The sequence below is a fragment of the Phocoena sinus genome, chromosome 12 (assembly GCF_008692025.1).
Source record: "Phocoena sinus isolate mPhoSin1 chromosome 12, mPhoSin1.pri, whole genome shotgun sequence".
In the NCBI taxonomy this organism is placed as follows: Eukaryota; Metazoa; Chordata; class Mammalia; order Artiodactyla; family Phocoenidae; genus Phocoena; species Phocoena sinus.
In genome coordinates, this window is record NC_045774.1 from 14,683,736 (window position 1) to 14,698,741 (window position 15,006).

The 15,006-nt window shown below is 44.8% G+C and overlaps 1 protein-coding gene across 5 annotated transcripts in view; it reads right to left on the reverse strand.

The window, feature by feature from the left end:
- Nucleotides 1–15,006, reverse strand: part of AKAP12 (A-kinase anchoring protein 12) — a 100,302-nt gene that overhangs the window by 11,571 nt on the left and 73,725 nt on the right. The window contains exon 1 of one of the 5 annotated variants that reach the window (XM_032650970.1): nt 13,324–13,792. The exons of 2 other annotated variants lie outside the window; for them this stretch is intronic. In XM_032650970.1, coding sequence (XP_032506861.1) covers nt 13,324–13,348 — 25 coding nt within the window. In that variant the 5' untranslated portion in view covers nt 13,349–13,792. Of the gene's footprint in view, nt 1–2,369; nt 2,727–3,317; nt 3,949–13,323; nt 13,793–15,006 lie in introns of those variants that run through there. 2 more of the 5 variants (XM_032650967.1, XM_032650969.1) reach the window with 2 other exon arrangements.

Consider the following 15,006-nt stretch of genomic DNA (forward strand, 5'->3'; position numbering starts at 1 on the left):
GCTGTGGAGCAACTAAGCCCGTGCACCACAACTACTGAGCCTGCGTGCCACAACTACTGAAACCTGCGCGGCTAGAGCCCGTGCTCCACCACACGAAAAGCCACTGCAATGAGAAGCCCGCGCACTGCAAAGAAGAGTAGCTCCCGCTCGCCACAACAAGAGAAAGCCCGTGCCCAGTAACGAAGACCCAACGCAGCCAAAACTAAATAAATTTATTTTTAAAAAATAAAGGAAAAATTACGACCCACATTAAATACTGAGGCAAATATCCCAAGAGAAAGAAAAATTCAGACATATGTGATAGACTGTTCAGAGTATCCAACCCTGACATTCCTTTCCTTCTGGGAACACTCTCTCCCCATTATTTATTTAAAAGTATGTATAATCTTCTGAAATAAGAATATGCTGTTTATTTATCTCTTGTAAAAATAAAATACAGTGTGTGTGAAAAAAAAATATGCTGTAAGTTTCCATTTGTTCCTATTATAATCCAGTTTATACAGTTAAGTCTAAGGGTTTCTTGAAGTTAAGTGCATTTCGATGAACTACTTTACAAATTTTCCCAATTATAAAAGCACACTCATCAGAGAACTTTCTGCAAACACTTCTAATGCAACACAAGAGATGTGACCTTCTTTTTTTAAAGATGGATGATATCATTGGAAATACACTAGAGGAAAAAGTCAAAGCCCAAACGTAAACTCTCTTCTACTATAAGTTTACTAGTAATGCACACATATAAAAATTAAATTTCCTGCCAGCAAGCCGGAGGTAAAAACACTCATTAACTAACCTCTCTAGAAACCATTAGAAAATGCAGAGACGCTTTGCTAACATAGTAGGAGAAAGTAGGTGTAACACACCGTTTCCCCCGTTTCCCCTCCATGTTCCTAAATCTGTGTTTCAATTTGAAACACCTTTTATAAAACTCTGGGATGACTGGAATGTTTATAGTCAAAACTCGGGAAACAAAGCTGAACAGCTGCTAACTGGAATTACAAAACAACTATTGGTGGTTCCTTATAGCTTAGCAATATTCAGATGTTCTCTTTAGAGTGTTATATGGCTGAACCCATTAAAAAAGAAAAGTATTTAAGATCACAGGAAAATTTAAAATCCTAACTGGTCAACTGGTCTGCAGTCTCTTTTTACCTAAGTAATCCTAGGAGCTACTATTGTCAGAACAATCTTCCAGACTGGGCAAGGCCCCCGCTGGCCCAGATGGCGCCTTTGTGCTTTATGCACAAGGCTGGACAAACCCAACTCAGCCCTGATTTCCACTTGCCTTCTGTACCAGCTAGACCTGTACAGACCTTACACAGAGGCCCTGTTTCCTAAAATACCCCTTTGATCACACCATGAAGCTAGCTGCCAAACATCCCTAAGGGCTCCAGGATCTAGGGGAGTGTCTTCTACACTACTAACCTGGCAGCCAAGGCTGTCTAAATTACATTCTAACATATAAGCCAACTTAAAAAAAAATTTTTTTATTGGATATATGCATATGTATAACTGATTCACTTTGCTGTATACCTGAAACTAACACAACATTGTAAATCAACTATACTCCAATAAAAATAAGCCAACTTTGATCGCACACTTGCACTTCAGAGGTCTGTAACCTGCCTCAAACCACGTGCGACCACGTGGCTACCCACTCAGCTGGGAACCCGCAGGCAGTGAAACTTAGATCCTTTTTTTTCAGCCTCGTTTCCTATGACTGGGCCAGGCGCTCGGCGTGCTGCAGCCCAAGTAGCAAGGCCTGCTCCGTCCTGTTCTGCATCCCCCATTTTGCTCGCCTGCCTCTGGGCTCTTGGGGAGGGGTGGGGGGCGACTTTCTGGTCTTGGCTAAATCCTTGTGATTTTTCGAGGCCTGTATCGTTTTCTACCTCATCCGCCTGCCGGGCAAAGACCTTCCCAGGTGACCCCAGCCCGCACAATCTCTATCCCAATCCTCACGCCCCTCCTCCTAGGTCATTGTCTTCCCGATGTGCCTCTTTCTGGCAAGAAGCAACGTGCAGCCTAGGGCCTCCCTTGCGCTGCGGTTCTGTTTTTCAGTTTCCGGGCGAGGTGCTGGCTCGGAGAGTGCAGGGTTCGGGCACATGCTCCACGGGCCTCAGCGAACCCTATGGAGCCCAGAGGGTGGCTCTGCAGCCCTGGGCATGGTGTCCTGTGGTGTCCCTCCCTAACACCCCCCCCCCCACCCTGCGCCGGCAGGTTGATGAAAGCAAGGGAAAGGAGGAAGGATGGAAACCCACAAACCCATCTAACTGACACTTCAGGGGGCGCTCCCGGCGATCCGGCCCGCCAGGCCCCGGGGCGAACCGCCGCTGGGGGGCGCGCGCTACTCACAGCAGAGGATACTCTACCAGGGCCTGGCACGCGCCGCTGGCCGGCAGGGGCAATCCGACAGAGGCCCCGGAGGCCCCAGCCTTCCTCTGCCGGCTGCCCCATCGCTGCATGGAGACGCCCCTGGGAGAGTCGCGCACGTCTCAGAGGGCTCAGCCTCCTCGTCAGCCTGCAAGGGAAAGCCAGGAGGCCCTGAGCATCACCCCCAGGGGCCCCTCTTCCAGGCGAAGCACACTAGATGCCAGAAACCAGCCAAACCTCCCTGGCCAAAGGCCGCCAAACCTCACTGCCGCAGCGTTCCTGTACTGCCTGTCTTACCCGCACAACATTCCATCGAGTATTTGATCCAAAACCTGCATTGCCTATCAGTGGCCCAGGGCATGGCAGGCACCTGTGCCTGGGTGGGTTTGTTTGTAAGTACTTTAACTTCCTAAGTATTAGAATAAGAGCTGGGTTCCCGTTACGAAGCTATCATCTCCAATCATAGAGCCTTAGAGCTGGAAAGCAGAGGTCACCTGGTCCCCCTAGCTGGTTTACAGGGGAATAAACTGACTTCAAACATGGTTGTATGTGGGAAATGCAAAACGGTATAGCCACTTGGGAAGACATTGGGGCAGTTTCTTGCACAACCAAACACACTCTTACCATCTGATCCAGCAATTACGCTCCTTGGTTTTTCCCTAAATATTCTTGGTATTTACTCATACCCACACTTGGTATGAGTTGAAGACATGTCCACACAAGAACCCACACATGGATGTTTATAGCAGCTTTACTCACAATTGCAAAAACTTGGAAGCAACCAAGATGTTCTTCATAGGTGAATGGATAAATAAACTATGGTGGTATATCCAGGCAAAAAAATATTATTCAGCACTAAAGACAAGCTACAGATCATGAAGACATGGAGGAGCCTTAACAAGCGCAGATGACTAAGTGAAGGAAGCCAAACTGAAAAGACTACGTACTGTACGATTGCAACTCCACGGCATTCTGGAAAACGCACAACTGTGGAGACAATAAGAAGACCAGTGTTACGGGGGCAGGGAGGTGGGAGGGATGCACAGGCAGAGCAGAGAGGACTTTTAGGACGGTGAAATACTCTGCATGATACTCTAGATACATGTCATTATACATTTGTTCAAACCCACAGAATGTACACCACCAAGAGTGAACCAATGTAAACGAACCCACACCAATGTAAACTATCGACTTTGAGTGATAATGATGTCAGTGTAGGCTCATGGATGGTAACAAATGTACCGCTCCGGTGGGGGACGCTGATAGTGGGGGAGGCTAGGCGTGTGTGGGGTTAGGGCGTGTATAGGAACTGTACTTGCCACTCTTTCTTGCTGCGACCCTAAAACTGCTCTAAGAAATAAAGTCTATTTTTTACCAAATGCTAAACACAAAGTTTGTCTTTTTAAAAGAGAAATAAACTCCATGTACTCTCAAAGCATTAAAATTCTTATTCTCCAAACATTGTAACTTTACAATTTGTAAATGCCACTTATGACAAGAAAAATTATTTAGACATGTCAACACCTACACTTAAGAGAAAAATTGCTATGTCTGATGTGGACAGCAATTCAAATTCTATTTCAGTGTAAAAAGCGGTTTTTTCATGGTTACGGTCATGCTTTAAAAAAAGAAAGAGGGCTTCCCTGGTGGCGCAGTGGTTGAGAGTCCGCCTGCCGATGCAGGGGACACGGATTCGTGCCCCGGTCTGGGAGGATCCCGCATGCCGCGGAGCGGCTGGGCCCGTGAGCCACGGCCGCTGAGCCTGTGCTCCGCAACGGGAGAGGCCACAGCAGTGAGAGGCCCGTGTACCGCAAAAAAAATAAATAAATAAATAAAGAACACATATATACTATGCGCCCACTCAAAGATAATGATTCAAAAGATCACCTGAGTACATCTGTAACTTATATAATATTGTACATCAACTCTACTTGCATAAAAAAAATTTTTTTAATGTTGTAAGATCACCTCACCATCATTTTGTCACTTTGTCAAGGTAAAGATTGGATAAAAGCAAGAATCAATGGGTGCTGGGTTTCCCTGGTGGTGCAGTGGTTAAGAAATCGCCTGCCAATGCAGGGGACACGGGTTCGATGCCTGGTCCGGGAAGATCCCACATGCCCCGGAGCAACTAAGCCCGTGCGCCACAACTACTGAGCCCGCTTGCCGCAACTCCTGAAGCCCACGAGCCCTAGAGCCTGTGCTCTGCAACAGGAGAAGCCACTGCACTGCAACGAAGAGTAGCCCCCGCTCGCCGCAACTAGAGAAAGTCCGCATGCAGCCACGAAGACCCAACTCGGCCGTAAATAAATAAATTAAAAAAAAAGAATCAATGGGTGCTAAATGGGGGAGGGGGGGAGTTGGGCTGGATACTTACATGCCTAATAGTCGAAAGGGTGGTGAAATCGGACAACAGCTCAACATCAACCTATGAGGGACACATGGACATTTTGTACAATACCTTGAGAAGGAAACAATGTCATCTGCGGCTAAGAATGCACAACCTAAATTCAAGTAGGAGAAAACAAACACAAAATAAGGAATGTGGTAGAAATGGGAAGAGAACTATATGCTTTGAACATGCCAATATCTAAAAGACAAAGGTTATACAGATGCTCCAGATTAAAAGAGGCTAAACAGATTACGATGTAATACCTGACCTGAGGATGGATCTGGCAATGCAAGGGGAGAATGCTAAAAAGAACCTTATTAGATAACTGACAAGATTGAAAAAAGAATGGTAGATTATAAAATAAGTATTGTGATAATGTAAATATCTGACATTGATAACGGTACTACGATTACGAAAGGAAATATCTCTATTCTTAGGAAATACACACTGAAGCATTTAAGAGTGAAGGACCATGATGTACATAACCTTTCCTCAGATGATTCAGAAAGCTCCACATCTCATGCCTACATAAGACATAACGGGAACCTGTATGTTGGTTTTTTTATTTTGTTTTGTTTTCCAACGTAGAGCGAGAGAGTAAATAATGAAGCAAATGCGGCAAATGTTAAGAAGTGAAGCTAGGTGAAGAGTACATGATGTGCCCTGTACCATTTTTATTTTTGCTACTTCCTCTAAGTTTGAAGTTATTGTTTGAAACAATCAATCAGAAGAATGAACGAGTGCAGACGACTAGTGAAAATATAGAGAACAACAAAAATGGAGAGGTACTGATTCACCCTACCTGATTTTAGTGGCTCTTTGCCTCATATTATACACCATGGAACAAATTTTTATCAATGAATTAAATAACAGGAAAACTCTTCCCCTACCCCTCAAAGAAGAGACAGAATTCAGGTAGAAAGGAAGAAGATTAAAGACCAGAAGTTCTAGAGACAGACTGGTGTTTAAATTTCAGCTGCACCACCTACTAGCACTGGGCCCTTGGGCACATCTCTTGAAGTTTCTGTTCTCAGTGCCCTCACCTATAACATAGGTCCCCTCCGCTACTAGCAAAGGCTAGTTAGGAGGGTAAAACATCAACTGGCAGTCTAGAATAAAAATAAAACAAAAGCCATTAGAATGGCTTTTTTTTTTTTTGCTTCACTGTTTTCCTCAGAACAGAAATACTTCCTTTTAATTACTTTTCACCAGTTCCAACAGTGAACTATATGAATTGCAGAAGATTTAAAAATACCGAAAATTGGGAGTAACATCCATAAAGACTATGTCCAGTGATAACGGCTATTAATAGCTGTATTTTCTTCCGGATAAATTATCTAATAGTCTTCAAAACTATGACATACTGGTTGCATAATTTCTTTTCATGTCCCCTTGTTTTCAGACAATTTATGTTGGTCCAGTTTTTCATTATCACACTCACATGTATAAAGTCATTGTCCAAACCCGGGAAGGAGTTTTTGAACAGAAGAGGGCAGTCTTGAGCAGCCTTCAGCTCTCCAGACCTGGCAGCCTTGAGACACTCCTAGACCTTCAGCACCACAAGACGCTGCAGAAACCCATCAACACATAAAGTTTAGGTGCTCTTTCAAGTTCTGTGAAGTCATATCACACCTGTTTTTACCTCTTCGACTCTCAGCATAAACACTTCAAGGGGGGAAATGGGCATTCTGAGTTAGCTCCCTATCTGCTCTCTTCTTCTTTATTTGCACCCAGATCTAGATCCTTTTCCCCGATTTTGGACCAAGTTAAGGTCACATGTAGATGAGCCCTACTTTCTGTCTGGAACTCCCTTCCTCCCCTTCCCTGCTTTCCCAGCCCAACTGCACACAGTACAGCAAAATCACCCCACATTTCCCAGGTTCCGGCTGAAGGCAGAGACTCCCAGACCATCATCCACCCCACCCACGTTCCAGTTTGTGGTTAGCAGAAAGCTCTTTAAAGGTGTTTCTATGAGCTATCTGCATGCAGGTTCTAAGTGAGTTCAAAGATCTTAGCTTGGTGAGCAAACAAGGAGGCTGTTAAACGCATAAAAGAACAGCTAAATAAATAAATATCAGTGTAAAAATGTAACAATACAGCTTATAATCCATGAAATTATAATCAACTTATCAAAAAAAAGAAAAAAGAAGAACAGCCCAAAAATGTGGGGTGGGGCTTCCCTGGTGGCGCAGTGGTTGAGACTCTGCCTGCCGATGCAGGGGACACGGGTTCGTGCCCCGGTCCGGGAAGATCCCACATGCCGCGGAGCTGCTGGGCCCGTGAGCCATGGCCCCTGAGCCTGCGCGTCTGGAGCGTGCGCTCCGCAACGGAGCAACAGTGAGAGGCCCACGTACTGCAAAAAAAAAAAACCCAAAAACGTGGGGTGGTAGGGAGGGGCGGACCACGTCAGCAGGTTCAGCTGTTGGGAGTAGAAGAAGCAGGTGAGTGACAGGAAGCAGATAATAATGGTGGCGACGGCTTTCGAGGAAGATAGTCCAGTGTTCACCTGTTCGGACTTAGCATAGCAGAATCTACTCACAACCACACTTACAAGCATTTCATTAATACATTTACTTTTAAATGACTTCAAAACCTCCTCTACTCTAACTTGACACATCAGCTCCCTATGGAATTGCTGTCTGCCTTAGATTTGTCCAGTTGGATAGGAAGAGGAAAATCAAAAACCTTCATCATCTAAGCATCACTGATTTGGGGATGCACTTTCTTGGCATCCAAAAAGACCTTGCACAAAATAACTGGTTTAGGGTGGGCCTTTCTGATACAATGTATAATTATCCCACACGTGGGGCTTTGAATTATCCAGTCATTTTGCAGAACGCTGCTATTAATCCTGCAAGTTTCTCAAATACCCATAAAGTCCAAACACAGTGCTCCCATATTCAGTGATGCTGTGGTTTACCTAGAAACTCCACGTTCTCGCCAGGCATCAAAGATGGCCAAAAGGCTGGGAAAGGGAGTCGGTCAATGTGTCAACTGGGAAAGCTCTAGGAGGCGGAACCAGCAAATGCTTCATCTCCATGCAGTCCTGCTCGTCACTGGTCCTCTCCCCACCCCGCAGACACTTCAAAGGGCAAGAAAATACTACAGTTCTTGCAAGGATCCCCGCACTTATCGGCAGCACCCTAAACACAGTCTTACCTGGACACGTGATTTGTGTCAACATGGTTTTCCACTAAAACCGTTAGTGGCATCAACGTCATAAGTCTTGCTTCGTAAATAAACATCAACATAGAAACCAAATATTTCTAGTCCCTTTTTCTGGGAGGAGATTCTAGTCATATGCCTTTGTGAGTGAGTGTTACTACGTTGGAAACATTACTTGGAAAAGAAAAAGATGATTTAAAAATGACATAGGAAGTGCTTTCACTCACTTAATTTTCTGCATATGCCCCAGAAGGAGGCTCTTTAGGGTGGACATACAGCTTTATAGATGCAGAAAAGATAAAGGCGAGTGACGGGTGAAGCGATGGTGCAGCTTCTGAAGTTTTATCAAAGACTTTGAATAAGCTTTTTGTTTGCCTTTGTGTTTTTCTAAGACAAATGAAAGGTCTCCTTTTCTTTTCTTTTTTTTAGCCACACTGCGCCGCTTGTGGGATCTTAGTTCCTCAACCAGGGATCGAACCCTGGCCCCCGGCAGTGGAAGTGCGGAGTCTTAACCACTGGGCCGCCAGGGAAGTCCGGAAAGGTCTCCTTAAAGAAAAAAGTATGGAAAGTGAAACGGAGAAGAAAAATGACAGCTGGTAGTACATACTTTCTGCCCCGATATTTTTACTTTTAAAAGTATCAGCTATCCTCAGGTACTACATAATAGGAAAACTTATAGCATATCTGTAATAGTAATAACCTATGAGTTGTTTAATGTTTTGAACAGCTTAACAAGCCCTTCCAAGGCTTAGAAAACCTACAGAACATTAATGAAGTCAAATAAGTGCGAAAATATACGAATAGCTTTATCTTCAGTAGCGTCGAAAGAAACCAAAACTTGAAAGCATTTTGCGGACAGAAATTCCACTTTGGAAGAGAATTGTCAAAGCTTTTCCTTTTTCGGTGTTATCGTCTACTAAACCATGCTTATCTGCAGATAAATGTCCAGTCAATGCCAATTCATAAAATCAAGCACAGGAGATCTATGAGTATGGGCGAATATACATTTTCCCTGTGAACAATTTCATAATCCTCCACCTTCCAAGTCCCAAAGGGTCTTCCAAGTCCCAGAGGTTAAAGGTCCTGTACTGAACCCTGCTTCCCGCGCAGACACCCTGCTCCCAAGCTCCACAAAATGCAACAAGCATTTATGGGTCCAAAAGCTGCGAGATCAGCATTCTTTTCTCACTCTTCCAAAGACTCAGAGATTAAGAGATAAAAGTATGACTTGTTTTCTTTTACTTTAGAGGTTTAAAAGAAAAAAAAAACCGTTAAGAAATATGTCATATTATAGATTACAAAATGTTAATGTTTTTATCCAAACTTAGATAGATATATTTGTCAGATAAAAAGTTCAATATTGTAAACAGCTATAACATTGATTTTTTTTAAGGTTTAGTATAACCCATGCTCTTCGTTCCCCACGCAAATTGGGGCTGCTTGCTGTGACATCTGGAACTGGTTAACTTTCCCCCATGATTTGCAGCATTGCCCTGAAATTTTTCCAGGAATTCTCCACATTCTAAATCCATCTCTATATCTTACACACCCAACCAACTATTCTCATTCTAATGCTGATCAACCACGAAACCTCCAAGGGGAGATGTGTAACTGGGGTTGAAACTCAGAGAAGCAAAACCCCACACAGGAGCATACAGGTGATGCTCATCATCGGCCCTGGCCTTGATAGTGACGTCCCGTGGTCCCTTATAACCTGGGCAGGCATGTAAAAATGTGGGCACCACGAAATCAAATCAGCATCCGTTACACAACGAGAAAGAGGTTCTTTACAAGCTATTCTACAGCTGTGCTTTTTTTTTTTTTTTTTTTTTGCGGTACGCGGGCCTCTCACTGTTGTGGCCTCTCCCATTGCGGAGCACAGGCTCCGGACGCGCAGGCTCAGTGGCCATGGCTCACAGGCATAGCCGCTCCACGGCATGTGGGATCTTCCCGGACCGGGGCACGAACCCGCGTCCCCTGCATCGGCAGGCGGACTCTCAACCACTGCGCCACCAGGGAAGCCCACAGCTGTGCTTCTTAGTAGCTGTGGAACACAGAGAAACTTAGTTTTCATGTTAAAAAGGGGGTTACAAAAACCACTTTTTGCAGGATTTTTGTGGGAAATCATAATAATGGCCACCTCAGAGTGGGCACTCGGTACACGGCAGTTACTGGGCCAGAGTTGTGAGGGTATTAATTTCAGGTTTCACAAATCCCTTGATAACTAGTCTGCCTGCACAGCAGAGAGAAGCAGCCATGTGGGGGGGATTTTTTTAATCTTGTAAAGTGATTTGCATAAAGAAGTGCATTATCAATCATCTAGAACTTTTGTGAATATTGGAGGATTCTTTCTTCCCAGTTTACTTTAGAGATAGAGAATACTGCTGCCCTAATTCCTCAAGATAACTCTATATTTTGTCTCAATACTGTGTGTGAGTTAGGGAAAACAGGAAAGATATTTTCCTAATTCAAAAAGGTGGTGTTTTTTTGTTTTTTTGCTGGCATGCCACTGATACATGGGTGGGGAGGGGATACCTCTTTCATCATCGTGTCCAATTACTTATTTTCTAGTTCTTAAACTAAGCTACTGCTAACATGATGTGAGGGAAAGACTTCAGGAAAGGCAACAGAATGTGATGTGAATAATCAATCATCTCCTACTTGAAGGTCTGCTGTATTCACTTCAGGGGGCTGTGCACACAGGGTCTGAGGAGAGGAGAATAATAGTCAGTATTAGGTGACAGCTTTCCGTGCTTCACAAAATGAAAACTCATTCCTAAGCAGTTCTACAAAAATGTCATCAATCCTGCTTCCTTCCTATTAATTGTGAAACTGAAACACATTCTCACATAAGGCAGTCCTACTAAAGCAGCCGAGAATAACTTTCTCCTATATTATTTATGTTTTAAAAATTATTTATTTATTTATTTAGGCTACGCTGGATCTTAGTTGCTGCATGCGGGATCTTTAGTTGTGGCATTCAGGCTCTTAGTTGCAGCATGGGGGGATCTAGTTCCCCTACCAGGGATGGAACCCAGGCCCCCTGCATTGGCAGCGAGGGGTTCTAACCACTGAACCATCAGGGAAGTCCCTCTGCTACATTATTTAAATGAGCAATCCCGAAGTTACAAAAACCTTTGCTATTCAATTAATCCTGAATGCCAATTTTAAAAGCCTTCATTGCTTTTCAAGATTCTGACCAGTTATTTAAAGACTATTGATTGTAAATCTTCCTCATCAGAATAACTTGCAGAGGAAAAAAAAAAAAGACGGTTGAAACTCCTTTTTAATTTTTACTTCTTCCATTATGAAATGTTTATTTGCTATAAACCTTTTGGAATTTAAGATTTTCTGCACACTTTCTTTTTACCAGGAAAAAACACAATATTTTGCCACATCCTTCATACCAACATTGTAATAAAACTCAGAAAGCAATTGACCCAATTATTTAAAGCTGCCTTAAAAATTAGACAGCCCTTGCAACTGTTTCCATTCATTTAGCATCCCATTAGGATTATCTGAACCAATTTTTTAAAGCCCCCAAGTATCCCAAGTTTGTTAACTCAACTTCTGCTTAAAAAGGACCACCTTCCTTTCCCATAAGAAACTGAGCGTGTGCTGAACTCATCAAATAGTGAATATAATAAAGATTATACTGTACACAAAAAGCACCGGGAAAAAGTCATGATCATAGAAGCCCCACCCCCAGCTGTGACACCGCACAAACCACACTCCCAGGCAGGCTATCTCAGGGTTGAGCATTTATATATCTCATTCATAGAAAAATTAATGATCTGGGGAAAAAATGCATTTTGTGTTTTTAATTTTTAAGTTTTGTGTAGTCTAATAATACTTTCTAGGTATTGTAAATTTTCACGCTACGTACAGGGTAGAAAGGCAAGTTGAGTTAACTTGCGGAAGGAATTTTAAGGAAATTTCAAAGTAAACAAGCTCATCTATAGGACGTGAGAGATACGGAGAAAAATTTTAAGTCCTAGAAATTCTATACTGCCCTTTTAAGAAAACATGTATTTGGAGAACAAAGATCTCAAATATTTAGAGAAGAGCTGGTCTTATAAACCTAAGTTAGCAAATGGAGTTGAATTTTGATGGAGGCAAAAGGCAGAAAGGAGGAGAAAACAGGCAGGTTCCTAAGGATTCAGGCTACAGTACATCATCATGAGAAGGTCAAATGACAAGCAAGAAGGGCTCTGAGTACGTTCCACAAGTTTGATGTCTGTAACTTATTTGCTGGAGGTAGGTATTAAATATTATCATTCACACTCAACAGCCAGATTTCTAGAAAGCAAGCTTAAGAAACATACATTTTTATTATTCACTGCCCAAATACTGTTGCCTGTTAGTCACCAATTTTACAGTAACTATGGCTTTATGAGAACCACCACACAGGCCTTTCTCACCTTCTGAGATGGGCCACACTCTGTCCTGTGGAGTGTGTTTCCCTCTAAATAAATCCGCTTCTTACCTATCACTTTGTCTCTCACTGAATTCTCTCTGCGATGAGACATCAAGAACCTGAGCTTCATTAAGTCCTGAGAACAGGCAAGACTCCAGCCTCCATGACCTTCCCTGAGTTCCAAAGGGTGGATTCGAACAGTTGCTAATCAGCACAGCCAAGAAACCATTCCAGGCCAGATTGAAGGAAGCAGAGAAGCTCCTCAAGGTTAGGAAACCAGCCACCTGAGACCCCGCACACACCCTCATCTTGTCAGCAACCCCGCTCGTGAAGTATCCTTATGAAGCTCCTCATTAAATCCTGTCCCAGGTTGGGACACAGTTTTTCAAGGCAAGACCTGATGTGTCTCCTTTTGCCTACCAAAGCAATAGAGCTATCCCTTTCTACTCGCCCCCCGCCAAAAAAACACCCACCACACAAACCAGAGATAACATTTTCATCCCCTAAATGGCCAAGTGTACCTTCATTGCCAGTTCCTAATAAGCAGGTCAAAATGTCAAATACTGCAATTTCTCAACAACAGGAATCTACCTTTTTTAAATGACTATAGCAAGCAATTAGGCTTTCACAACCTGTTTTCAAATTCACCCCAATCTAACATGCATCTGTTGGGGTGGGGTTGTCGTTCCCCTCCACCAGGGGAAGAGGTGCAACCCCTCCCAAAATGCATTCCAGGTCTCCCCCGGGCCCGGGTCAGGAAGATTCCTGCGGAGGCAAAAAGAAAACGTTGGGTTTGCTTGGTGCCTGCTGAGCCCAAAAGAGAATGATCTTCTGATCAAAAAGTCAGCACAGTGAGAGCGTTAAACGCCCATCAGGATGTCCAGCCGCTGCCCTGCGGCCCCCGACCCGCCCACGTCCAAATGCAGGTTCCTCCACCTGCCACGGAGGCAGGACACAGCTGACCCGGCTTCCGCCTTACCTGTGATGGTGATGATCCCCAGCATCTTGGACGGCGCACTCCGAGCGGGAAGAGCGGCCGCCCTCGGCCTCTTCGGGCGGTTGGCTGGGGCCGCACGGGGTCTTGCCGGCGCCCCTCCCCCTCCCCCGGCAGTCTACCCTGTGATCCGCAAGAACGAAGCGCCAGGCCACCTTCGGAAGATCAGGGAGAGCCAGAGGTGCCCGCGGAGCTGCAGTCGCAAGCGGACTGAGGCTGCATTTCCCTGGCTAATTATGCAAGGACTCACCCACCCATCCGGGCCTGCGGGCTGGGGGCCCGGGGCTGGCCCGCCCTCCCTGCGCTCCGGGACTGGGCTCGGCGCTCTCCAGTCATGTGTTTCGCTGTAAAGGAGAGGAGCCCTCCCTGTAGCTGGCCTCTGTTCGTGGTCAGTAAGGCTCTGCAGAGAGACCCAGGGAGGGTTTCCGAGTTGCTGGGATGAGTAAGACCAGAGTCAGCGGCATTTTATCTAAACCGTTACTTCATTCCTGGCACCGATATACTTGTCTCTTAGCTCTTAATATTACTTAAAGGAAATAACCACACAGATATTAAATCCCACTGCCATTTTAAAAAAAAGACTGTGTTCCGTATCCTTATGTTTGTTTAGAGGCTGATGAGGTGCAAAAACGCTCTTTCCTTTTTAGCACCTATAGCTTTTTATATTTTCACCACCTGCTTCTCACACAGGCACACACACTGCGCTGATCCGGGGTTGGCAACCCTCAGCTGTCCTGTTTCCTGAACTCTCTGAGAAGGGCTGTTACAAGGCGAACATGTGTCTTCAACACTTGGTCCCGGCAACTTTTTCAAAGTCTAGATACATGAGCATTACGTCTGTTCCCCGCCCCGCCCCGCCCCACGCCAAGCCATGGTAGAAGTTAGTTAAACTTTCAAACTATGCCGTATTCCAATTTGGAGACACTATGGCATCTCTAACATACAGGCACACAGCATGAAAATCAGTCAGAGCCGACATTTAAAGTTCAGAAAACTTCAAGCAGCCCTAAATTTGTAAAATCTTTTTTTCAGATTTGTTCTATATAAAGACACAGGATAAGTTGGGGGGTTCTTACGATTTTGACACACTCTTTCCATTTAGGCCCTCCTGGGTTTGTTTCTTTTTTCATCCTTTTTCTCTTTATCTCTTCATGCCTTGCCTGTCTGACCCCATTAGCACAGGCTCTCCCCCTAAGTAAACAAAAGAAAGGTTTACTATTGCTTTTTTTCTTCAGGCAGTGAAGATTTTGTTCATCATTGCTCGGGGGCAGGGAGGAAGGTGGGGGGCTTGGAGTGGACCAGAGTGGGCACAGGAAAGAGGAGGGGGGAGGGGAACAGAATTATCAAGAAAGGCTAATAAGGGCTTCACTGGCGGTGCAGTGGTTAGGAATCCGCCTGCCAATGCAGGGGACACGGGTTCAAGCCCTGGTCCGGGAAGACCCCACATGCCGTGGAGCAACTAAGCCCGTGCGCCACAACTACTGAGCCTGCACTCTAGAGCCCGCGAGCCACACTACTCCCACGTGCCACAACTACTGAAGCCTGTGTGCCTAGAGCCCATGCTCTGCAACGAGAAGCCACCGCAATGAGAAGCCTGTGCACCGCAACGAAGAGTAGTCCCCACTTTCTGCAACTAGAAAAGGCCCGCGTGCAGCAATGAAGACCCAA